The 26,266-nt window shown below is 30.9% G+C and overlaps 1 protein-coding gene across 1 annotated transcript in view; it reads left to right on the top strand.

The window, feature by feature from the left end:
• LOC129966838 (uncharacterized) overlaps positions 1–26,266 on the top strand; it is an 80,523-nt gene that overhangs the window by 7,543 nt on the left and 46,714 nt on the right. The window contains exons 2-3 of the mRNA XM_056081426.1: positions 7,404–7,921; positions 19,130–19,180. Coding sequence (XP_055937401.1) covers positions 7,430–7,921; positions 19,130–19,180 — 543 coding nt within the window. The 5' untranslated portion in view covers positions 7,404–7,429. The remainder of the gene's footprint in view (positions 1–7,403; positions 7,922–19,129; positions 19,181–26,266) is intronic.

Below are 26,266 nucleotides of genomic sequence, written 5' to 3'. Positions count from 1 at the left end.
CTATATAATTGGAAATTGCATTGTTGTTTGGAAATTTACTTCTTCCATGATAATATTCAACAAAATATATTATCTTAATTAAACATGTTTATCATTGATAAGAGATTTTATAAATTTGTATATTATCTACATACTTGATTACAAACTGCAAATTTTATTGTCTTGATGCAAAAAAGTTTCATTTTCAAAACAGTAAGTTTAAAAAAGTTGATTATTTAAGAATGAAATTAAATTTTCGAACAGATTTTAGATATGCATAAATGGCAATTATGGCAACGAAAAATGTGCAAAAAAGTTGTTAAAAAATAAGATGTAGAGCTCTGTTGACAGTTATCCACCAAATTAAATAGTTCGGATGAAAAAAGAAAAGAATATGTAACAGGAAAGAAACCATCGTATTGTGATCGAATTTGCTATGACGGAGGTTTTATTGCGTATGTATAGATGAGAGAGGGCATATGTAATGTGAATGTGTAATTCGAACACATTATAATATATAAATTAGTATAATAAGAAACCAATTGTAAGATATTTGAAATGGAATTCGGTATATAGTCTGTAAAAATCATCAGCTGTCACAAGAGTTATATGAGTTTCGCTCAATGAAATGTATCTCGACAGCATCTCGGATGGCAAGAAAAGCTGTTGCTTGTTTTTAAATTTAGAGCGATTATGAAAGATGACATGACGGTATTTTATCATTGGTATAAATATAATTATGGTTTATTAAAATTTATTGAATTTATCCTCAAAAAATATTTTTATTTTAATAATCCTTAACATAAATTTAATTTCAATTGCTGCTGGCTTCTGGCCTAGGGGTAGTGCGTTTTCCCCATGATCTGTGCGTCCTGCTTCGGGCATGGTTGTTCTTTACCCTATGTTCTATCTGTGAGGTGTGTGAAAGAGCCCCCCCCCCATGAGCTAGAAGTCAGACTTCTGCCCTCGTGTGCTCAGGGGTCTTTACCCTCAAGAGTTATTGCACTACCGCGGACACGATTTCATCAACAACTTCAACTTCCATTGCTGATTTCTTTCAAATTGCCTAAGTAATATCTGTTTCTCTCTCTCTCTCTCTCTCTCTTTCTTTCCGAATGTCTTTCAAAATTTCGGTGATATGTTTTTCTACATAGAAGTGAAAATGCAGTAACTTGACCCCATGAAATTTCGCACATAATTTTATCTCCAGAATATGTCGAACTTTAAGCCAAAGTCATCTGAATCATTTGTTTATTTTTGTGCATGTAAAGGCGAAAACATAAAAATGTATAAAGTAGACTGATGAGTTTAAATGTGTGTTTCTATGTCACTACTTACAGAAAATTGTGTCTACCCGTACGTATGCGTGCGCTATAGCAACGAGCTATGCAAAAGTAACTTGATATATTTTTTTTTTCGTAATCATAATTATAAATCACTGCCAAATGTCAGTTCCAAAAGATACACAAATTTCTTTGCACTGATGCATAAGATGCGTAATCGGTTTTCTTTATTATACGACGAAGCTGAACACAAAACACGTCACATTTATTAAGTATTTTAGACAGTCGAGTAGAGATTACTGCCTCTGGGAATTGTAATTTAAAAAGTGAAAGAAAAAAATGCTTCTTTTATTACTGATATTTATTATTTTCTAAACAGCATTAATCACTACCAAAATTCGTAATTTCCTTCAAATAAAAAGATTCGAAGGATTATATTCCGTAAAATCATTCATTTTTCGAAATAAAGAAGAATATTTTTAATATTTCATCTTTTAGCAGAAACATAAAATATTTTGAAATTTATTTAATGTCTTTCGTTATTTTTTCCGTATTAAAACCAGCAGAAGTAGTCACCCCAAAACTTTCTCTAATAAAATTGTCGCGCCAGAGAATGTCTCGCATAGCTTTGGCGTACAATAGTTATGAAATATTAACATTGGCGTGAATTTAGCATTTTTACTGAATCTGTCGTGCCATTCTTGGCGAGATTTTTTACGATTAATCCTTGGGATGTGGTTAATAGTATCCGAGAATCGAATTTGTGCTTTAGGCACGTTTTTTTCCGATTGAAACAAAAATTTGACACAAAACTGCAGTCACAGAATCCCATACCAAATTTGACATATTTGAGTCATTTGCGTTTTTGAGTTATCGCGTTTTCTCGTTTGTGAAAGTAAAAACTGAAAGACAGTCAATCCTTTATTGTATTTACTTCAATATTCGACAAATGTCTGCACTAAAGATGTTAAATCTGTTATTTACTAGCTCTCTTCGTTTTTTAATTATCGTCTTGACTTATATTCGAACAGCGAAACAGACGAACTTCCTCTAAACAGATTTTATTCAAAACTTGCTAGAAATCTTCAAATTTAGTGTAAAGACAGTATACCAGATTTCAAATGTCTAGCTCAAATCATTTTTGAGTTATATTGTCACAAACAGACAGACGGACAGGATTTTTGAACTCAGAGAGGTTTAAAACTTGGAGATTCGTTGAAATCTCGAGTTCGAATTTTTTGACGATTAGTATACTTTCTCGAAACTGCGTATACTGGAAAGTAAAAATGCTTATTTCTCAACCTATTTTAAAACTTCGTCATCTGCCATACTAATTCCTTTATCCAGAAAGCCAAAACTTGTTAACTAATGCACGACCACACCTAAGCATTTCATGAGTAATGGTCAGGTATAACTAAAATGAATGGACTGTGTAAAAACTAAAACATCGACGGTTTCTGAAGATCTCGCGTCGTAATTAACCTAAAAACCCAACAGCATTGATTCTTATTTCAGAGAATCCTCAATTCCATTTTCGTATTATTCTTAAATTTCATTGATTTACGCTTGTTTGATGAAATTTGTGAACATGCAGTCTATATGCGATGAAAGTAGACAATATGTTTAGTCAATATTTTGTGGCAAGTAAATGTTATGAGGGAAAAAATAAAAGAAATTTACGAAACATGGTAGCATTATCATGTTTAAAAATGACTATTTAATTTCATCTTCTACTTTTTTTATAATAATGTTTCACTGCCATTTCTAAATCAAATTTCTATAAATCCATAAAATTTTATTGAAACATTATAAAATGAGATGTACTTTTACCTAGTATATGAACATAGTACTGAAATATTTTAAAAGGTTAGTTAACTTATTTTTACTTTCTCGTAAACGAAATACATAAAGAAAGAGTTCTGTAAGCGTCGAAAAATTAGAACTCTAAATTTCGTCGAATCTCTACATTTTGGACTTTTCTGAGTCTGTCTGTCAGTAAGCACAAAAGCTTAAAAGGTATTTTTAGAATTATGTTATTCTACCGATGGATATGATAGTTTTGAACCTAGAAGGATGAAATTTGGTACACTGCATTTATACCATGTTTGTAGTTTTTATCGAATTCTGAACAAAATCTATTCCATTCAGAGAAATTATGTCTCTTCGACTGTTCGAATGGAAATTAACGCAATAACTTAGAAACGAAGAAAGCTAGATGAATAAAATCTGTGGCACAGATTTAACATATTAAGAGTAAATATGCATCAAATGTGGAATCAAATCCATCCAGGAAATGATCATCTGTACGCAATAATTCAAAAACCTAAAAAATTAGGTAAAGAAAATTTTGTTCACAATTTTAACATTTAAAGCGTAGATTTTTATCAAATTTTGAATAATATCTATCAAATATTTGATCGCCTATCGGTCTGTGCTTTCACAAACATGTGAAAGTGATAGCTCAAAAATACAATAACTTAAATATATGAAATCGGCTATATAATCTTGGGACTAATGGTAGTTCTATGTCATTGTCAATTCAGTCGAACAGAGAAAATATGTCTGAAAGGCATATTCATTTTTTTGGCGTTTGTGTATTAACCTCGACGTAGAGATTAATCGTTAAGAAAATCATAACCAAATATAGATAAAATTATTGTACTTTTGCAAATATTATTCGCCAATAGCATGCGATTAATAATACATAAGTACAATTATTAACAAGTATGCGAAAATATTTCGAGGAGGATACTCCCTCTGGTTTGAATGGGAGATTATTCTGTGATACTAATTCCATTTGATGATTAATGGATGGTAAAAAATAACTGCAAAGGCACTGAGTAGTAGGTTTTGAATAAATTATTAAATTATAAGAAAAACATTGCACCGAAATGAAATTTGTCTCCTTGAAAAATTATTTATTAAATACTTAAATGATACAGAAATGAATGTTGTATAATATCATTTAAAATAATTGAGTAATAATCTAAAAATTTCGAAAAAATTTTGATGAAATTCTAATTGAAATTTTTTTTAAAAATTTGAATGCTTCTTTTTTATTTTGGACTTGAAAATGATGCTAAAAATTCAAATGATATGTAAAATATTTGGTTAGAAGAGAAAACCAGCTCATTGGCTCCTAGAGAAATGTGCTATCCATCTCTTTCTAATAACCTTCCCTTTCTGAACTTTTTGAAACATTCTGAACTTTGAACATGGCTTGAGTGTCACAAATGTTCAGAATTTTATTTTCAAAGTCTTGCTAATGAAAGTTTTCTTCTTCATAATATAGAAAAAAAACTTAGTATGCACTTTGGAAAACTTTATTTTGGAAGCCTTATTTCTGCTGAAGCCAAAATCAAGTAAAGAACTGCAATATTAGTCATTAGATGACATAACCAAATTTTATTCATCTACAGCATTGCGTTTTTGAATGGCCGAATTAATATGCATGCAAAATTGCAGGTCGATTGTCGATCAATCACACAGCTCAACAATTATTAAGGATCTACGCAGTAATTACTACATTTTTATTAGATTCAGACAGACAGACAAACCTTCTTTGAGTGGATTTCGTTCAATATGTGGTAGAGATCTATAAAATAGGATTGCAAACCTTATACTAATTTGAATCCGCTTATTCACAGAAAGAAAGAAATACAAAAATGTAATTTTGCTTTAACAGAGGTTTAAAATATGGAAATAAGTCAAAATTTAGAGTTGGAAATTTCCAATACATTCTCTTTTTATGCTTCGTGTAAGAGAAATTAATAAATTTTTGAGTATTAATAGAAGTCAAAGAATGAAATTATCACATGATCACATCAACAGTATCGTCAATTTAATATTTTTATTTTTAAGATCGCAATATACGTCATGAAAAATATTTAATATAATACTTGTGAAAAATATTTTTCTTCTACTTTCAGAAAAGTACTATTTGTTATAAATGTATGAAAGTAATTTCATTAAAAAAGGAAAATTTTTTATACAAATGTTTAAAGTCCGCTTATTGTTCTTTTTTTACTAGTGATTCATTATTTGGGATTTTTAAGCTGAGACAAAGTATTGTCACTATATTTCGTAATCATTCCTTTTTACTTATATTCTGCATGCTATAGTCATTTATATTATTCTGGAAAAGTTTTGAATTATTATCCGACGCAGATTTTAATACTTAAATTTCATTTTGAATTTTAGGTAAAACATAGATATATTGAATAATATTATTAAATATTCTCAAATAATATTAAATGGCATAATTCACGTTTGAATTACAGAAATTATTAATATTCTGGATTCAGACATAAAACAAAAAGTTAGATTTTCTGAATGAAATTTTATATATAATAATATTTTTTATGCCAGAAAAAAATTCATCGAAAGCGCCATTTAGAAGAAAAACAAATCTTTGTCTTTGAAATCCGTGAACAACACTTCCATGAAAGATGAGAATTAAAAATCAAGATACTTTCGAAAGCAATATTCAGAAGAGATTCAAACATTAACAAACGCACGAAATATTTAAACAATGAAAAGAAAAAAAGCAGCAGGAAATTCGGAAGAAAACAGAGAGGAATAAAAAAAAAAAATACAAATCAAAGAAGGAGAATGATTAAGGATTCTTATTTCTGCCAATTTTTTTCTCATACCTGGATGGTTTGGTGTTAGATTAGTGTAATTGGTGGAAGAAACCAAAGTACTTTTCTAAGCACAAAGATAACAGGAGATCAATAATAATTTTGTAAGAATTTTCTCTTTGTTCGCTTCATAAGAGTACAATAAAAATGAAGGATTCTTTTTTTTCTGTGATATGAATTTTATTGTTGGAGCAATTGTAGTGACAGAAAATTTACTATTTAATATGCAATATAAGTTCTGCTCATTTCTTCAATCCAGTTTAATCAATGGTCTACCGATATGAAAGCACACAGATAAAACGATATTACCTCGAAATAAAAAGAAATGGATATGTGGTGATTTATCAGAAAGATTTAACATAATAAAAGTTATTGAAATGATTTTTTCTGTCTGATTATGTATTGATGATTCATCTTAACTCATGTTTCGTTATTAATAATATATTCACGCACATTCAGAAGAAAGGATATATGATTTTAGCTGAACAAAGATATCACAACTGTTAAAGCAAATGTTGAAAACCAAAATGATGCGTTAGAATTAAAATACAATTGCAATAAATCCGATGTTTATCAATTCCCTACTATTAAATGAGAGCATTTATACTGAGTAAGTAAGAAACAATCATAAAATAAAATATTCATTTGGAGAGATAGCTTTTTTTCAAAAAATTTTTATATAAAAAAAAGCTAAGGCTAAATTTTTAAAAATTGATTACTACATTGTGAATAGTATTCTATAAATAGATAGGAATAGTTAAAATTGGTACAAAATTTTGTACCTTTACACACTGATGTTCAATTTGCACTGACAAACTTGAAATATGTGAAACTGGCTGTTCCCCCAAATGAAAATCTTTTTTAAATGCAGAGTGAATTAAAAGTCCTTACACAAACATGAAGACAGAAGACTCTTTATATATTTGAATATGTGGCACAAATTACAAAATATATCTTTAGTGGCGTCACAGTGACAGTAAAAAAAAATCATATTGCAATTCAAGCTAATTATAACGCCAGTGTTTCTTTCATGAAGGAAGTTAATTTTCAGTAGGCAAAATGGTGAGTGCTATTAAATATTACTTACAAGCATTTTAAATCTATGAGGAGCAGAGAAACAACAATTGAGCACAACAATGTCTCAACACTAATGGACCAACTCTGTGTTTTCCTATGTCTATTTGTGGCACCAGTGATGCTCAAGACAGCTATCGGACATCCTTTGAGAAAATACTCCCTTAGTAACATCCTGGTCGACATTTTAAGCAGCATTATGTCAGAAAACATCTGGTCTGTTTTTCTTTTCTTTTGTTTTTCCATTACTGAACTGTCGTAGCATGACGTCTAGATGTCATATTTTCTTTTAAGATTGTCTGTTCTTATGCAAAAGGACTATTTTATTAAAACTTGTGAAAAGACATTTGATTTACGCTGTATATCTAAGTTACAGCTTCTGAATAACAGCTTCTTAAATTGTATATAATTTGATACTATTTTCCAGGTTTTGACAGTGAACACGTCACAGCAATGGGAGTTGGCGGATCGACAAGCCGGCCAAACTCAGCAACGATAATCATGAGTAACAAGCGACCCCAGACATCATCTTCAGACCACTCCATCACACGAGAATCGTCTGGAGCCCACTCCTCGCCTCCGGACAACAGACCCACGAACTCTTGCTGCTCCCACTACAGGGAGAATCACACGGGGGTCACCAGAACTGTCACACCAGCGGACCCTGCGCAAAAAGACGACAGTATCGACGACGAGATCGAAGAAATAGTTGCCAATACTCTAGATCTGGTGTCGAACCAGAGGACTTCTAGGCAACCGACCCCGCATCTCAGAGACACCGACAGAGGTGGTGGTGGTGGTGGGATGGTGATGAGAAGGGATGTGACCAGTAGTGCTGCCAGTAGCGGCAGTGGACAGCGAAGACTGCTACAACGCTCAGAGAGTACAAGGATATTGCAGAAGCGACCGAGTGATGAAGATAGCGATAGCCAATATGATGCCAAAGTAAGTACAAATGGTTCTATTTCTGTGTTTAGAAAACAGACTGTTAGAAATCTGTGTTTTGACGCTTCTCTATTTTGCTACTCAGACAGCTTTACAGCATTTCTGTTAAAAATAACGACAACATCAAGATATTTTTGGAATTAATGTATTTAAACAAAGAATTTAAACCCAAGTGAAGAAGAGAACATAAAGCTAGGTTCTTTGAAAACACTAACACTGTGTGTATTTCCCTTAGACTTTTCTTCATAAGATAATGGGAGGATTTTTTATGATATTTATAAAAAGCACAGATTACATCAATGAATGGAAAGTTTTTCCGTTTGTTTTCTCCTATTTCTTATTTCAATGTAGTTAAAATTACATCCGTTTATACAGAGATTCTGCTCATTATTAAGATTTAATAAAAGCTTCTTTTATACTTTTTCTACAAGCGACAAAAAAACAAAAAAAAAAACAATGGGAATATTTTCCCCCGTATTGCTAGCCAATCACAGCTGTAGTTCGTATTACTCTTGGTGGTCGCAATTAGGAACATTTATTGTGATTATTGTATTGCTGCAAACAAGCACTTTGTGTTGATTTGAAAATAAACACATTTTACCTCCCGTGTCATTTTTTGGATTCATGCATTAACATGTCCTCTCAGACCCTACATTCCTATACAAAAAAAAATATATGCTTTAATATTCTCAACCACCCCTCAAAGTTTGTTCCATGACTGCAAAATCACCCTGTACAATCTTATAAGTCTATTGTTATGTTTGATTTTAAAAGGTTACAAATGAAGTGGCATCTCCTTGGTTTATTTGAATAGATGCGAAAGCGGTGAGCAATTTTATGATGCCACTGGAGATAAAAATCTAAAAATGCTGTTTTTTTTTTCCTGTTTCTTCCTTTTGCAGCATTTCCCATTTATCAAAAGCTGTTAATCCATCCGCTATAGGCGTGGAAAGAATCAAAATTGCATTTTTAAGTGTGAGACTGTAATGGGATCGAAATGAACTAAGTGCGACCAGATACCCATCATTAATTTTGAAAGAAGTCTTCGAAGCGAATGCTCGTTACTCATCAATCTCAGTATCCACATCTTGATGTGATTAAGCGCTTCTCTGACGTAAACAGAAGAGTTTTATCTTTAAGATGGCATCATCCCATTTCTTCTTCCATCACACTTTCCAGACTGGATTTATTTGAAAAAATACTTATAAAAATTTGCGAGTTCTTGAACTTGTGGCGAATTAGAATGAGCGAGGATAGAACCTCGGACCTTGTGGTCCGCAGTCTAGTAACATGACCATGATACAAAAGCAATTGCTCTGGTAGCGTAGCTGTTAACTGGCTTATAAGCTTTCACCACAAACTCTAGTTTCCTAACTTCTGGGATGAACAGGTGATATGAGTATTAAATTGGCAAGTGGTCGTGCTTTCTGAAGGTGATATTTTTCATGAAACAGTGAACTAGTTATAACTAATATTTCGAAGGAAAGAGAAACAGAGAGAAAACAGCGGGATTGGTCATCCTAAAACTATTTCGTATACTTTCTAATAAAGATGCTATTTTAGAGAGCGCCTTGCATGACATTTCCATACAATAATAATGAAATAATAGCTTTTGGCGTGAATTTAGCATTTTTACTGAATCTATCGTGTAATCCTTGGCGAGTTTTTTTTTCACGATTACTCCCTGGCATGTGGTTAATAGTATCCGAAAATCGAATTTTTGTTTTAAACAAATTTTTATCTACCGATTGAAACAACGATTTTATTCTGATCTTTACTTTTTTTAGCCAGAAGGTCACATATCAAATTTTATGTATTTAAGTGCCTGCGTTTTTTAGTTACCGTGTTTACATGTTTCTGAAAGTATAGACCGACATACGATCAACCCGCAATTGGATTTGGCTCAAAATTTGATAAATGTTTACGCTATAGATGATAATTCTATGTACTAAATTTTATCTACATAACTTTCTTCGTTTTGTAGTTATAGTGTTAACTTTTATTTAGACAGCCAGACAGATAGATCTCCTCCGAATAGATTTTGCTGGAAATTTGATAGGACAGTATACCAAATTTCATCCTTCTAGCTGAAAGTGTTTTTCAGTTATCTTTGTCGCAGACAGACAGATGGACGGATATTTTTCGAAAATGTGTTTTTGAACTCGGAGAGGTCTAAAGCGTGGAGATTCGTGTGGAGTAAACAATAAAAAGTAAAATGAGATTAAAAAAAAGGGTTAAATTTTTCATTAGTGTAAAATATGTTATTATGAACTTGAAGATATCAACTATCAATTGCATATAGGCTCTAAGTGCCATTTTTACCGTTATGCGTTACATCTTTTTGGACTTTTTTTTTCAGAAATAATGTTTCTAGGAATAATACTGTCTTATTTCGTGAAAGTGTTTAGTTAAAATTTTAATTTTCATTTAATTGATAAATAGAAAAACGAAAGTAAATTTTTATTACTTATTATTTATTCTTCATTTTTAAAACTGTTGCTGAATTATTTCAGATAAAGAGTTCAATGCAATTGTAATATTGAATACACGCGAATGAAAATAATTTTAGTAATATAAATAAGGGCGAAATGTAGCTTTTGTTCCTAAATTGTCTATCATATTAAGATAAATTTAACCATGGATGAATAAAACTGGAGAAAGGATGTTAATTTGTGACAGAATCAAAAAATGCATGCATATGTATTAAACAAAAGGCTTCTTTTATTTGTCCTTAAATTACATAAAACAAATTTTTTTGGGAGAAAAGTTATTTAAAAAAAATGTAATAAGAATTTCAAAATAGAGAGTGAAAATTCTTCAACATCTAATGAATCAGTTATCCAATTAAACTTGCAAAAGAACTCTAATCAAAGTTTTCATAAATAACCTTAGCGTTGCTTCCAAACGGAATGTTAACGTAATATGACTAAACAGATATTGTTTTTGTTCAAACATAAATCAATTCATGGTTCAAACAAAGTAAAAATTGAATATTGGAATTCGGAGTTACATTAAGTCAAAACTTTTTGTCCATGTGTTCAAAAATCGGTTTCAAGTTCAACGATATTGATAGAATCTTTAAAAAATAGAATTTCGACATTTTTGGCGAAATAATCAAGCCTCGCTCATTTACAATGTATTTTCGTCTTCACTAATTAAGATTGTCTTTAAACACACGAAATCCTTGAATTAAAGCAGACAATTCGTTCGTTTTCATCACAATATTTTCTGCATTTTCTTTCGCTATGAAATATCAAACTTGTATCAAAACAAATATCAATTAATTGTAAAACTATAGTAATTTCATTTCAGTCACAAAGTAAATAGCTTCTAATTTTTTTTTCTGAAATTCATCAGATTTTTAAATTTCTAAAATATTATATTGTGAAAAAAAATCTTGGCTCTATTTTAGAAAAATCACAACTCGATGGCGAAAGTTGCGTGTGGTGACTCATGTCTTTGTCTTATACTGCATTCATATGCGATAGTCATTCCTCACGTAGTTGGAAACCCAGTTATTTTCTTTTATACAGGACGGATATAGTAACTTTTTCTCTAAAAACTAGGACGCAGAAATAAATGACTCCTTACTAGGATATCATTTAGTATGTGACCTCATAATGTTGATTCACAGAATTTAATTATTTTTGACTTCTTTCTATACGAAGTTATATAGAGAGAAATGTTTCCAATTTTCAAAAACTTAGATTTCGAGATGTTGATGAATTATCGTATTATAACTTCCTGACCCAAATCCCATTTTTTTTATTTAGCTATTTCTAATACGTGCTCTAAAAAATTGCTGACTTTTTGGTTCTCAAGTTCCAGGCGAAGGGATAAAAAAATCCCTAACGCTACGACATTTGTTTAAAAATACCTAAGATTCTCTTTCCTGAGCCCATACTTATTAAAAAAATCCCTATCAGAATCTGATAGTAAAACCGCTGAAAGGAAACATTTCTGTTCATTTTGCTCTTGTGTCACGGTGTGGAAAGCCTTTCCCGAGAAAAAATGATGCCTCCCATGTAAAATAAATTGGAGTTCATTCGAAAAGTTTTTTTTTCTTCCTATTCAACCAAGCATCCGCAAAATTATGCGCGCACACACATGTATGCTGACAAAGACATATAAATGCTTCAGCCAGTCTCTTCGTTTACATGAACACGTATGTGTAAAAAAAGAAAAGGAAAAAATTAGATAGAGGAATCTTAGCATGTGATCTGTGTTGTAGATGTGTGTCTATTTTTAAATACAAATTGTTGGTCGATTGAATGTCTTATTAAAATCTCAGAGAAGTAAAGTAAGAGTGAATTAACTCTATGTTCTTTCCACTTTAATTGCTAAATCTATGCTATTATTGCGAGAACTATCTCTAACTTTAGAAACACTTTAATTGACGTGCATCTTAATTGTCATATCCTTGCGTCATACATGTATCGAATAACCTCTTCTCAAATTTATAAACCAATGTTAAGTCATGTTAAGACAATGCCCAAGCTCCTCAAATATTCTATGCATTCTTAATTGAATCAGTTAGATAGCGCATTGCCTAAACGGAAAGTGAAATCCTATCAAAAATGTAAAAAAATTCAAAGAAAGACGTCAAAATGTAATCTCAATTCACTTTACTTGAGCTTTTATTATTTTATTTTAATATCTTTCTGTCCCATATTTTGGATTCTATAAATAAAAATAAATATTTTGTCTATACGTAAATAAAACGTCCAGTTTACTGATTAAATCTCAAAAGAAACGATTTTATTTCTTCAGTAGTTGAAACACAATTTTTAGTTAATAAAAGAATTAATTATTTAATTAATTCACATGGGACCTCGCTCAAACATCCTTATGTCTCATACTATTTATGAGCAAAATTTGGAGACCTATTTTATTTTATTTGCCATAGGTCACGAAAAAAATTAAGCAATTCATCATTTTATTTATGTGTATTTAAACATACCTAATATTAAATATATTTATATATATAGGAAAGAATTGTCAAAAGATGGTATTTTGTATCTCTAATGTAGTTGTAATGTGCATTTAAATGCCAAATTGAAACAGTCAGAAACAAGATCAAAATATTTCATAATTAATTAGCAGTTACGACTGAAGTTTTTATTTGATACTTTTCTCTTCAAGTCTCAAAATTACATTTTTCAAATTATGTCTGTCTGTCTATTGATTCGTTATGTTTTGAACACAATATTACGAAAAGATCTAGATTAATGATGCTTTGGTGAGTTTTTTCAACAAAAAAACGGGGATAGTTATACAAATTTGGAAAAATGTGTTAATGGGAATGTATATCCTAAACAGTTATTTTTTTCCTCTTTTTTTAGTTACGAGGTTTATTTAAGTCTGACAGTGAAAATTTTCAGTGATCCAATCACTTAATGGTTGCCATAGCAACATGAGCATTTAAAAATATTATAGTACTTAGAAAAACAGTGGATCGATTAATAAACAAATAATTCTTTGAATTTTCCGATGAAAAAAAAAATAGATATTCATTTTTACAAGTCCCCACTTTTCAGACTTCTCTGAATCCGAAAAAAAGCATTTTTATAACTACACCTGTCTGTGAATGCAATAACTCACAAATGCCCTGAGTTAGACAAATGAAAAATTTAATATGTACTCATAACACTAAATTTTTAGAGTTCTATCGAATTTTGAGCGAAATTCATTAGGAGGAAGTCTGTCTGTCTGGCTGTACGAATATAGATAAACAGTTAATTAATAAATCAGAGAGAGTTAGATTGACGAAAATGGATGTGTCAATTAAGTGTAACATCTAAAATTTAGATTTGCAACAAATTTGTAACCAAATCCGCAGAGAGATGTATATCTGTCTGTCTGTACTTTCGCAAGAATATAAATGCGATACCCAAAAGCTTGATGATATAAATATCTGAAATTATTTAGGCTATTTTGTAACTACAATTGTAATTTTGTGTCAGATTTTGATTTTAATTCAAAATACTCATTCGGGTGTTTTTGGTACTTGCATATTGACCGCATCCCAGCAATTAATCGACAAATATTGCACTCTTAATACGCTGTTTTGTATATGTTATGGTCAATGTGTATAATCAGTTATTATTAACACTAAGCGGTTTAGTTATTATTTATAATGACCGGTTAGTATTAATAATAACCGATTATTCATACTGACCATAACATATATACGGTTCGCCAACATCGTACAGTTAATAGTATACAAATACATTTATTAAGGAGTATGCGAGAAAACTTCGAAGAGACCACTCCCTCTAGTTCAGATATTAATTTGAGAAGTTATTACAGGAAAATATAAAAATTTAATATTAAAATCAATGACGCTCTTTAGAAGGACAAACTAGCGAAAGTCAAACCTCGAAATTCTAACATACTAGCACAAGATGAAGCGCATTGGGATTCAAAAAACAATGACAGTAACCGATAATGAATTTTGATCTTCCTTTTCTTAGATTGGTGCAAAAATTAAATTCTGAGATACAATTTTGATGATAAAATCATATATCGGATTTCATTTGTGTATGCCACTGTATTTTCAGATTTTTGCTTTCACATATCTGCTAACATAAATATTGGCAGTTATCTCTTGTACACTTTGGGTCAGAAATGTTTTAAATCTACAGTATTAAAGATAAATTCATATGCCTAATTTCAATCATTTACTTATTAGCAATTTTGAGTTATGTCATGAGTTTTGAACATGTCACAGACGGACGAACAAACAGATTTTCCACTCATGAATTTCTCCTTAAATGTGATATATATTTTCAAATTTGGCAGAAAGGGTGTACGATAAATTTTATGCCTGTAACTAGTTGTATTTTTAATTATCATGCTCAAAATAGGCAGACATTATTCCAGAAATGCGTTTTGAGGAGTATGAGATACCTGAAATGCTTAAAATAGTAAAATATTCCGCATCGAATAATTATGGATATGATTGTATTTTCTCTTTCTAAATTTCGTATATAATAAAGCAAAAGCAGCGCTCAATTTTTTGAAATATTTTAGATACCTTTCATAGAAACCAAAGTAAAATAATACATAAGTAAAGCGTTGAAAATATATAAATAAAGTAACTCGTAATCACACATAATAAGTGATTATTCTAATTTGAAATGAGATAGTACCACTAGTAGATTGAAGTATGATTAGGAAATACAATTTTATTTACTCATCTATTGCACACGCCATCGCCTATGACATTTTCTGTTAAAGCCAGTTCAAGCCCCGTATCCCATAACTTTCTTGCTTATTTCCACATCATAGTACGTAGCATAATAAAGAATGTTAAGCATTTTGGTCAGTATTTTTTTATTGACAACTTCGTACAAAATCTGATGCAGATACGATATTTGGTCTGGAGATGGCTGTCTAAATCAAATCTATCTATTTTGTTGTGCTTTTACTTATCGCTTTCGCTTGCGAACGAATCGACAAACCGGTAGATAATCAAACCATTGACGATTTTACCAAAAAAACACATTTGACTGCAATTTTGGTAACAATATCATGTACGTTGCGATCTAAATTTAGGCTGTTCTTATACACTCGAACAAACAGACAGACAGACAGACAATCAAAATTCTTGTACAAGTAATTTGCCCAAAACTTGATGCTCATCAACAGTTTTTGTATGAGGACTATATATTAAATTTCACTTATCTAAATCCCCCACTTTTTGAAATATCCTACTGTCGAATAAATAGGCATTATCCCAATAAAGTATTTTTCAAACTCAGGAAAGGTCTAAAATTTGGGAATTTTCCAAACTTTCTTGGCAGGACTTTTCAATGATTCGATTCTTTTTCTTTCTATAGTTCTTATACGAGAAAATGAAAGCGATATCATATTTGACCACCATAAAAATATATAAAAGTTCAATCATAAAATTTTTAAGACAGAAATCTCCTTTTTTATATATATTTTATAGGCATATATAATTTATGCAATCTAATCTCCGGCGAGATAATGATACGCCTATGCCGCGACATTAGACCTTTGACATTTCATATTAAATATGAGAAAGGAGACATGAAAGCAGTTCTGAAGAAATCGATGGGCGATACATACATTACGTGGGCCTTCCATAAAGTAATCTGTCATCGTCAGTCGCCCTCTTAACATGTTTTTCGTGTTATCTAACATTTTTAAAAATAAATATATGTTAAGTAAATCAATTTAATGGATTCAGATTTTAAAAACATACTTTTAGCAATACACTAAAATGAATTTTTCTTTTTTCTCCTATGTTTATTACTTTTTATTTTCTTGTATACAAAGAGACAGTATTGTAACCTTCAAAAAATTCTAACTGTAGAATTTGGCCTGTTTCCTTGTTTCAAACGTCGCTGAATCTGAAAAACATATTTTTGGAATTATGTCTGTCTGAAAGCAAATCAAAACGATGCATAAAGAGTAAGATATATAAAATTAGTATATTGCTAACATCTTATCTTAGAGTATTGCTTAAATCTTTTAACAAGCTTATTTCTACCAGTCTTGCTTGCATATGATCGCTTTAATTGGAAAATGCAATGAATGAAATAATTGAAATTCGGTATACTAGTCGCATTTGGAGACCAGTTTGATTTTGCCCAGATTAATGACATTACCTAGATGTCTTTTTTTCGTAAAATCGTAAATAAAATCATATCCTTTGGCTTGCTTAAAATTATAAGCGAAATGTAAGCGAAGAGCAAACGTGTGATCGAAGCATGAGAAAAATGCATTGCAACCCAAAGCTCTAATCACCACTCTATCGATGATACACTTATGCATATCATGCATAGCCACATGCCAAAATTTAGTTATGAAAAATTTGTGTGAAATCACATTTTTTTCGGTAAGACGCCTATATCGATAAACTTACAAAGTAAAACCTTATCTAAATGAAAAATTTGATCCAAATCAGTAGAGCCGTTTCCGAAATACACGAAATAAATTTATATATAAATACAAAAATTGCTCCTTTAAAGTTATAATATTTTAGATTGTCGAAATGAATAATATGGAATGCATTTTTTTCAAAAAAAAAAAAAAAAAAAAAAAACATTTTATTTGAAATGATGGAAAGACATGAATGTAAGTGAATCAGTCAGTTATAAATTACCGGGACGGGAATTTAAAAAAAAATGCATATATTACGAAATAGAAGTGAAATCCTACTTAGAAAGTTATTACCAAATAAGGCAATTTTTTAATCTTGATTTTAGCACATGCAAAATAAAACAATTGAGTATTGTAACTGATGAATTTGTATGTCATATAACATTGTTTCAGACTAAAACCAAAATAAATTTAAAATATATATATATTAAAATTTTAAAAAAATTGTACAGAAATAAAACTAATATCATTAAAGAGATAATTTTTTAATTTTAAAATAACGCAAACATTATTTTGGGGATATAATAGGTTTGGAAGATATGAAAATCAGCTTTCATTGGCAAGCCTAGTGATTGATTGTACATCTAGTGACGTTTAAGGTTTTTGTTGCGCTCGATTAAACTGTCTTTAACGCTTATTTCTAACTTCTTGACTTCTTTTAGATATTCTCTCCTCTGACTGGATGGAGTTTTTAGTGACACGGAAAGTCTATACCCGAGATATTCTAATAATTTTGCGTAGTTCCTTTAATTATCGAAATGTTAAATTAAGTGCAATCATAAAAACATTCAGTTCAATGAAGCAGTCTCTCTCTCTCTCTCTATATATATATATATATAGATGATCTTGTTACTAATATTGTAATTCTGTGTCAAACTTTTTGCCAAATCAGTCTACAAAAAGATATCCTTCAAAATTTATACTCTGTTCCTCGTCAATACATACACAAACGCTGCATTGTAAACACCAAAACCTGATATGTTGGATTCTGAAAATAAAAGGTGTGTCCGAGCATTCACAAATACTCCAAATGTATAATTTTTTTTATTGAAGAATGGGGGAAGGGGCAACATCTTTATTAGGGATTATGCGGCATACCACTCTCGCTAGTTTTAGTTCTTAATTTATAATTCATATTATAATAAATATTATGTAATCTTGAAATCGTTTTATCATAAATTGTACAAGGATGCATCAAACGATGGATCATATTTTATCAAAATAATCCATTAAATGGTAATTTTGAACATATTTTAATACTAGACTGCTAACGGGAAAAATTTCAGATTTCTAGAACATTAAGATGAGACCCAAAGAGTGAATTTGGAAATTTCGTCTAATAAACATGAAACATGAAATCGAGAGAATGAAAGTGTATAAATGTATTAAAAAATGAAGACGAATTGATGAAATTAGCTTCAAAATATTCATATAACGTGTTAGTCTTTTAAAAAAAGCATTATATTTCAAGATGTGATGGGTGCTCCAGATCTTCCCAACTAAATCATTGCGGTTTTCACACATTCGATCTGTTGTTGTTTTTGTTTCTAATGGCACTTGTCTTAGACAAGCCCACTGACTTTAAGAAGTCATTTGTGGATTAAGCCAAGGATATGTCTCTTTTTCAGTAGCACCATCTAGGACCAAGAGAACGACTTAGTTACATACACATCACAACCCTTTTTACGAGGCGGACTTCATTCACGCATTTCATTCACTCAACCACAGATCGTAATTTAATCTGAATCAGAGAACAATCACCCCTGATACAGTACCCCCAGTGGTATTACTCTCTACATGGAGGACTTTGTGATCACGACAGATTTATACATGTATCAGCCACCACACACGCGGAGAGTCTTCGGCCGGTGGGGTTCGAAACACATTCGATCTAAATTACAAGTATTTGGTGGGACGTTTTGTGGCTTTCATCCTGCAAACCGGACTTGGCAACTTCTAATTTTCAACTGTTTAGATCCATGAAAAATTTTATATTTAATCAGAAGTTACACTCCGACGTCCACCTCATGCAAGCCAACAATGTTGAAAGAGACCGGGATATTCAAACTGGTCCAGCGCTGGCAGTTATTCAAATAGTAATAAATTATTGACACAATAATTTCGTTTTCATATTGTTATGCATTACATTTTTTATTATTCTCAAAATCCTGAGGATACATATTGATATCGTTTCTTAGTAAAGATTGGGTTTATTTTTAACATTGTATTTTGTAGCGAAATGAAATAAACCTGTATAAGCAAAATTCTTAATTCTGATACTTTCTTCCATTATTTTAGGACTCTACTCCAGAAGTTGATTTTGCTAAGTTTAAGAAAGTCAACCATCAGGTAAGAAAGATTATGTCACTTCTGTTATTATATTTTAACAATCTTATTCAAGCATAACTTTAATTTAGATTAAAGAATTTGAATTTTATATATATTTTAAGAAGCTAATTCATTTTGTACAATTATTTCATGCTATTTATCTACATTCTATTGGCATCGATATAAAAATCTAAGTGTGAAATAATTTACTAAATTTCATGCTTCTAGCTCCTACTAATTTTGAGATATCTTTTTCACGTACTTAGTCATTCAAGATGCCTAGGTTGATAATTCTTTGGTTAATTTATCTATTATGTAGATTTTAAAGAAATACTTTTACAAAATACTAGCTAAAAATATTATTAATATTATTTTTACTTATCTTGTTTCATGTTTCATTTTCTAATAGATTTTAATTTATATCTTGATCTTGAATTCTAAAATTTTGCGTCATGCTTATATTCTCGAAACAATACATTATTTGATTATTTTTAGAGTTTTTTTCCAAGATAAGAGATTGAATTATAATTTATTCTGATTTCATATGATCGACTCATGTGATAATTGAGAGTAAACTCATTTGAATATTGCATATTATTTATAAAGATGAACTGTAAAATATCTAAAGATTAAAACGCAAAAATATCAAGATTGAAAAAAATATTAAGGTGTTTTTATTATTGCAATAAAGAATAGAAAAGTTATTATTTTTTTTAAAATTAAAACTTTAAAAAAAAATCCTGGATACACGAGGTGCTGATAAAAAGACTCTCAGAAAATTTGAATTTTAATCACATTTATGATATATTTGAATTTTTAAAGCATTTATAGGAATTTTCTGTCATAAAATATTGACTGAAGTTCAATTTTTATATAATTTTTTACGTCTCACCATTTTACGATTTTTTGACATCATTATTGTTTTTTATATTTAAAACAATTATTACTTTTAATACTCTAAAAAAAGCTTTTAATGTTGATCGTTACAGATCAAATTAAAAAGATTCTAAAGGTACAAACACTTTTAATTTCACATTTAGAATAAAGTGTTACAGAACGCCTGCAGCAGAGTGCGGCTCAATCCAATAAAACCATATAACAGCCGTTGCCAAGATCATAATATAAATTGAACATTAAATTGGTTGCCAGATACAATGTCATATATTTAAATGATAATAATAAAAAAACACAGAGACAACACAGAGAAAACAAAAACACACGAGAACAGAACTAAAAAGATAAATACAATTGTAATTAAAATTAAAATTACAAATACATCCAACAAATGTTTTATTTCAAAAATAAATAGCTATTAAAGCTATTAAAATATATTTTTGAATACTTTTGTTAAATATCATTCACACGATTCTAAAATTAGAAACTGAACACAAAACTGCGCTTTTGAACAAAGTTCCGTCATTACTCAAATATGCCCATCTGTTATTTCTTAATTATCCCAGGAAGGATCATATTTTTTTCTTGATAACCGAAAAGTGATTTTGGCAAGACCAGCCATTTTTTGACGTCTTCCGGTATTTTCCCCTTGTGATGTTCAACCCAAGTTGCTATATGAAATCTCTAATCGATCTCATCTGTGTATTAAATAGAATATTTTTGAAACCACTATCAGTCATTTTTAAGGCACTTTGACGCTAATGGGACGATCCGCTAACTCTTTGACGGCGGATTTGAAAAGCTGCCAACTACAAGCTGAGGTTTTGTTGCTTGTTATTTAATAAGCTTCATCTGGTACGAGGATTTCGTGACGATACCAAATTCGATATCATCTTTCAAAATACTCTGCCGTTGCTATTTGTCTTAGCTAAGAAAAACTTGCAGAAACACTAGAACTAACGAGCAACTCGTGAATAATTTTGTACTTAATTGCAATCAATGCGTTACAAGCAACATAGGTGGCACCAATGACGCAAAAACAACGGGTTTAAAATATCTTTTATGTATGAAAAACATTACTATTTTTTCCTCTTTTACGCTTGTTTATATAATGTCTGTGGTGTGCTTTTTCAGTACATAATATCAATCGCCAGAAGTTATAAAAGAAAACTTTTTTGGTACATATGACCCTCGCTAAGATAAGTTTCGTGACACGGTGCCATATATAAAAATAAAAAGAGACGAAACATTTGTAGAAACATCATTGCGTGATAATGAATTCAATAGAGAATGTGTAGTGTGTAACAAAGCAATATTTTAGACGATTTGAATGTCTTGTCTTCATCTGGCTAGATTGCATCAGCCATTGCCTTCCGTCTATAAGGGTTTTTGCAGAAAGAAATAATGCCTGCTTAAAAACAACTTAATTTCCGAAAAAAAAATAATTTTTTATCATAGCTTTATTATTGGCAAAAGGATGGGATTGAAAAATTTGATGAAACAATACAGTTTGTCTGAATTTCATTAAAACTATAAAAAGCGTTGTTTCAAATTGCGTTGAAAAATTGGGAAAAATTTATTAATATAATAGAATAAATTGAGATCAAATTAGTACTACTAAAAGGCTAATATTTTGAATTTTAGAATGATGTAAAAGTGGTTTCTGAGATTAATGCACTTTGATGCGCTTGAGTAAAAATTTTAAAATTTCTATTAATTTTAAAATAATAAAAGATTTTTCTTAAATTTTGAAAAAAACTTTTATTTATGGCCACTTACTTCGTGAAAAGTAATTAAAATGAAATTAGGTAGATTTCTAGACGTAACGGTTTACCCTGTAAAGGGCTTTGAAAAAAAATATTATTTATCACACAATATACAGAAAATATGTCAGCCCAAAAATATTATCAAGTTAAATGAAAAGTGGGAAGGAGAAGAGGGTGTGAAAGGTGAGAAAGCAGAAATGAAAAGTTAATGTATGGTGTCAAAATTGCTTTCAGGCTGGGATAGCCTGGTAGAGCACTGGATTCGCGTCCCTTAGGTTACGAGTTCGAACCCCACCGGCCGAAGATTTCCCGCGTGCTTGGTGGCTGACGCACGTGTAAATCTGTCGTGGTCACAAAGTCTTCCATGTCCAGAGTAATACCACTGGGGGTACTGGATCAGGGGTGATCGTTCTCTGATGCAGGACTAAATTACGATCTGTGAATGTGGAGCGTGAAGTCCACTCTGTAAAAAGGGTTATAACGTGCTTCTAGCTAAGTCATTCTCTTGGCCCTAGATGGCGCTACTGAAAAAAAAGAGACGCTCCCCCACCGGCTTAAATTCGCAGTCTTCGCAACAGCGGGCTTGTCCATGGCAAGTTCCATAAGAAACAACAATAAGGTTGCTTTCTCAATTCCAAGATTACCTCCTCGGTTTTCCGTTTTTCAACTATTAATCGAACCAAAGTGCATCACAATTTAAAAATTATAATATCAAAAAAAAATTGAGCAAAAACTGTTAATTGAACATATTTAGTAATAAAGTTAACAATGATCATGGCGCGCGCAGATACTGATTATGCCGCAACACCGATATTTTTGTAAAAACAAGAAACAATGTGGAGCAATTTAAACATTAAAGGTTAAACTCTCAACTGATGGTAAAATTATCTAATGAAATTGAGACTCTCCTGGAAGAAAAATTTGAAGAATTTGCTGTATCGCAAAACATGAGCAGACAGTTGTTTTTTAATAGTGGTATGACGTCATGAGCCTCATCTCCATAAGGAAAGTTCATTTACTCAATCTCTCTATTGGAAGACTCATCTCCATAAGGAAAGTTCATTTACTCAATCTCTCTATTGGAAGACTCATCTCCATAAGGAAAGTTCATTTACTTAATCTCTCTCCTGGAAGAAAAAACATCTCCATAAGGAAAGTTCATTTACTCAATCTCTCTCCTGGAAGAAAAAACATCTCCATAAGGAAAGTTCATTTACTCAATCTCTCTCCTGGAAGAAAAAACATCTCCATAAGGAAAGTTCATTTACTCAATCTCTCTCCTGGAAGAAAAAACATCTCCATAAGGAAAGTTCATTTACTCAATCTCTCTCCTGGAAGAAAAAACATCTCCATAAGGAAAGTTCATTTACTCAATCTCTCTATTGGAAGACTCATCTCCATAAGGAAAGTTCATTTACTCAATCTCTCTCCTGGAAGAAAAAACATCTCCATAAGGAAAGTTCATCTACTCAATCTCACTCCTGGAAGACTCATCTCCATAAGAAAAGTTCATTTACTCAATCTCTCTCCTGGAAGAAAAAACATCTCCATAAGGAAAGTTCATTTACTCAATCTCTCTCCTGGAAGAAAAAACATCTGCATAAGGAAAGTTCATTTACTCAATCTCTCTCCTGGAAGAAAAAACATTAATTGTGATTCCGCTAGATCTCAAGATGGTTTCACCATTTATATCAAGATGGATTTGCTCCAAGAGTGAAAATAACTTGGAAATTTTTTCTCTATTTTTGTGGGGGGGAGGGGGGGATACAGTTTTTGAAAAGTTGAATGAACAATATAGTGGTATAGAAGATTAAAATAGCGTAAACACATGCACTAATAGTTTGTGTGTGTGTCTCTGTTTGTGTGTATGTGTTGGCGCTCCACCCACAAACCTTTTGAGCTACAGTTACCACATTTGGCCCATACATACTTTGAAGGGTGGGAATGTGCATCTCGAAGCGATTTTTTAAAACTTTTAATTAGAATTTTAACTACCTACAAATATAAAAATTTCGTCGTTTCCCCGAATATATTATTATATATTATTTCCGGTAATTTTATTACAAAAAAGTAATTTTTGCACTGTTTCAAAATCTTAAAACGGTATCTCTTTAATGATATGAATTTAAAAATCGTACAAATTTTTCCTGATTATTAAATTTTTTTGTTTTTTTGAAAATTTTGTTAAAAATATTTTTTGTCAAATTTTTAACAATAGTTGTCATTGTTGATCTGAAATTCAAAGTACTTTCAATACTTCTTCCAATATTTATTTAATCGTGGGATTTTCTTCCATTGTTGAAAGCTATGAAAAATAAGAATTCTTTTTAATATCTGTGTTATTTGAAAGACAAATAAAAAGTGAATTTCCTATATCGCAAAACATGAACAGACAGTTGTTTTCTAATAGTGTTATGACGTTATGAGCCTCATCTCCTTAAGGAAAGTTCATTTACTCAATAAACAGAATATACGTAAGACAATTAAAATAATAGTGGTTTAATGTCTTGCAATTTGTTGGAACAATGGGCATAATGTCACGTCTTAGCTATTTAACTGGGATGGAATGTAAAAAATATCCCCAGAAAGCCAGCTGGTCACCAAAGGTGAATAGTATTACATAACACTATGTCCTTTAGTATGATATTACAGAACTACCTGAGGTGATTCGAGGTTGGCTTTTTTAGCTCTTGTTATAAAAGGACCAAAAATTAGGATATTAAAGATGTTAGTTGCGAATATAAGATGTGTTTCATCATTTTCACAATGGTAAGGTAAAGAACATGGGCCAAAACTGATTTATGTATTAGTTGAATTATGCTTTATATAAGTTTTTACATGAAAGCTCAACTTTTCACAAGTAGGTTTCGTTTGATTTGGTCGAGGTTTATGGCGAATTAATATGAAGGTTATACTGCACCAAATAAATTTATTTCTAATTCAAGATTTAAAAAAAAAAGAAGTTTCTGCTAATGGCGCAAAACCAAAAAGTTGTATAAAAGTAGCCGTTGGTAAAACGATGATAAATTACAAAAATCATAACAAAATTAAGACGGTGAGTCTAAATTAAGGAATAAAATCTTACAAATTTTAAAAAGACAAAAATAGGTTCTCAATAAGGGTGCCAAGCAATAATGGCAAAGTCGCTATAGTTATTTTGAAGAAAAACAAGCGCTGAGAATTAAAATATGGACATACAATAAGGATATAATAAACTGTTGTCAATATGTCCACAGTCACTATGCGGACGCATGGTTAGTTTAGTTATATTAACGTTTAGTTATTTTAAAGCAAGGTTATTGGTGTTTTGGGACTTATCCAGTAATTTTGAATGCGGTCAGAAGACGAGGGTGACACCTGAGCTGGCACCCCCTCTTCAAACTTCGAAGCCAAGACCTTATCATTAGGCTACCGCAACCGACGTGGACACAGGCAATTGATGATTTAGTAACAAATGCTTATGCTTGAATCTAGTGTGAGCGATTCTCAGAAGCGTTATAACTGTTGGTAACTAAGCCGTTGTGCAGATATGCATGGACCAGAAAAAGGAGGAGACTTATAAAAAAATTCTATTTAAATGTCTATCACAATCTGAAATTCCAAATGCTGTCTTCGGCTGACATTAAAACGAATGGACAACATAGACAATTATAATAAATACATCCAATATTCCTGACAAGTGAGTTGATTACCGAGTGTAGCTAGTTTTGAAAATAAGTATTTCTTTTACTTCTCCGCATATTCAATAAGAATAAAAAAAGAAAAAACTGGTTTATGATGCATTCACTAATAAATTAGATTGAAAATTTACTGTGACCTTTACGATTAATCATAATAATACATTCACAAGTTTTGTTCACGCTCAGAGAAAGAACCTGCTTCTCCATATTAGACATTAATCGATATCAACATAAATCGATATATTTCTCTGTATCTGAATTGAATTCACTGAAGGTGATGGATCGTCCGATACTCCATCTTTTGGTGAGAGCTCGACATACAAAAGACTTGATGGGGGGAAAATCCATTAAATAATTGATCAAGTTCGTATTCGCAAACAATCTTTGTACATCCACTTCGTGTATCTCTTGTGACAATGCAGTGTTTTCAAGCATGCAGTTTTCACCCATTTGTGTGCTTTAACGCCTCTTCATTTAATATTTCTACCCTCATATGATGAGATATTGTTTTTTTACAGTTTATATTATGTACATGTATTTGTATTTCCCAATTAAAACAAATTCAAGATCTAGGGCGTTCTGTACATACAACTTTCGATTGAAATCTGCTAAAAGGAAATTGTTAAAAATGAAGTGATAGCAAATATTTACTATTGATATTTTGTTCTTATATATTATACTAGAATAAGGTTCGCGTCACTTTTGAAAACCTAAATTATGAATGATGCATTCGCTAAAAATGTATTTTAGAATAAATTGCGAACATT

Source organism: Argiope bruennichi, chromosome 4 (genome assembly GCF_947563725.1).
Source record: "Argiope bruennichi chromosome 4, qqArgBrue1.1, whole genome shotgun sequence".
Classification (NCBI taxonomy): domain Eukaryota; kingdom Metazoa; phylum Arthropoda; class Arachnida; order Araneae; family Araneidae; genus Argiope; species Argiope bruennichi.
Note: the sequence above shows the minus strand (reverse complement) of the source record. Positions and strands in the feature narration are given on the sequence as shown.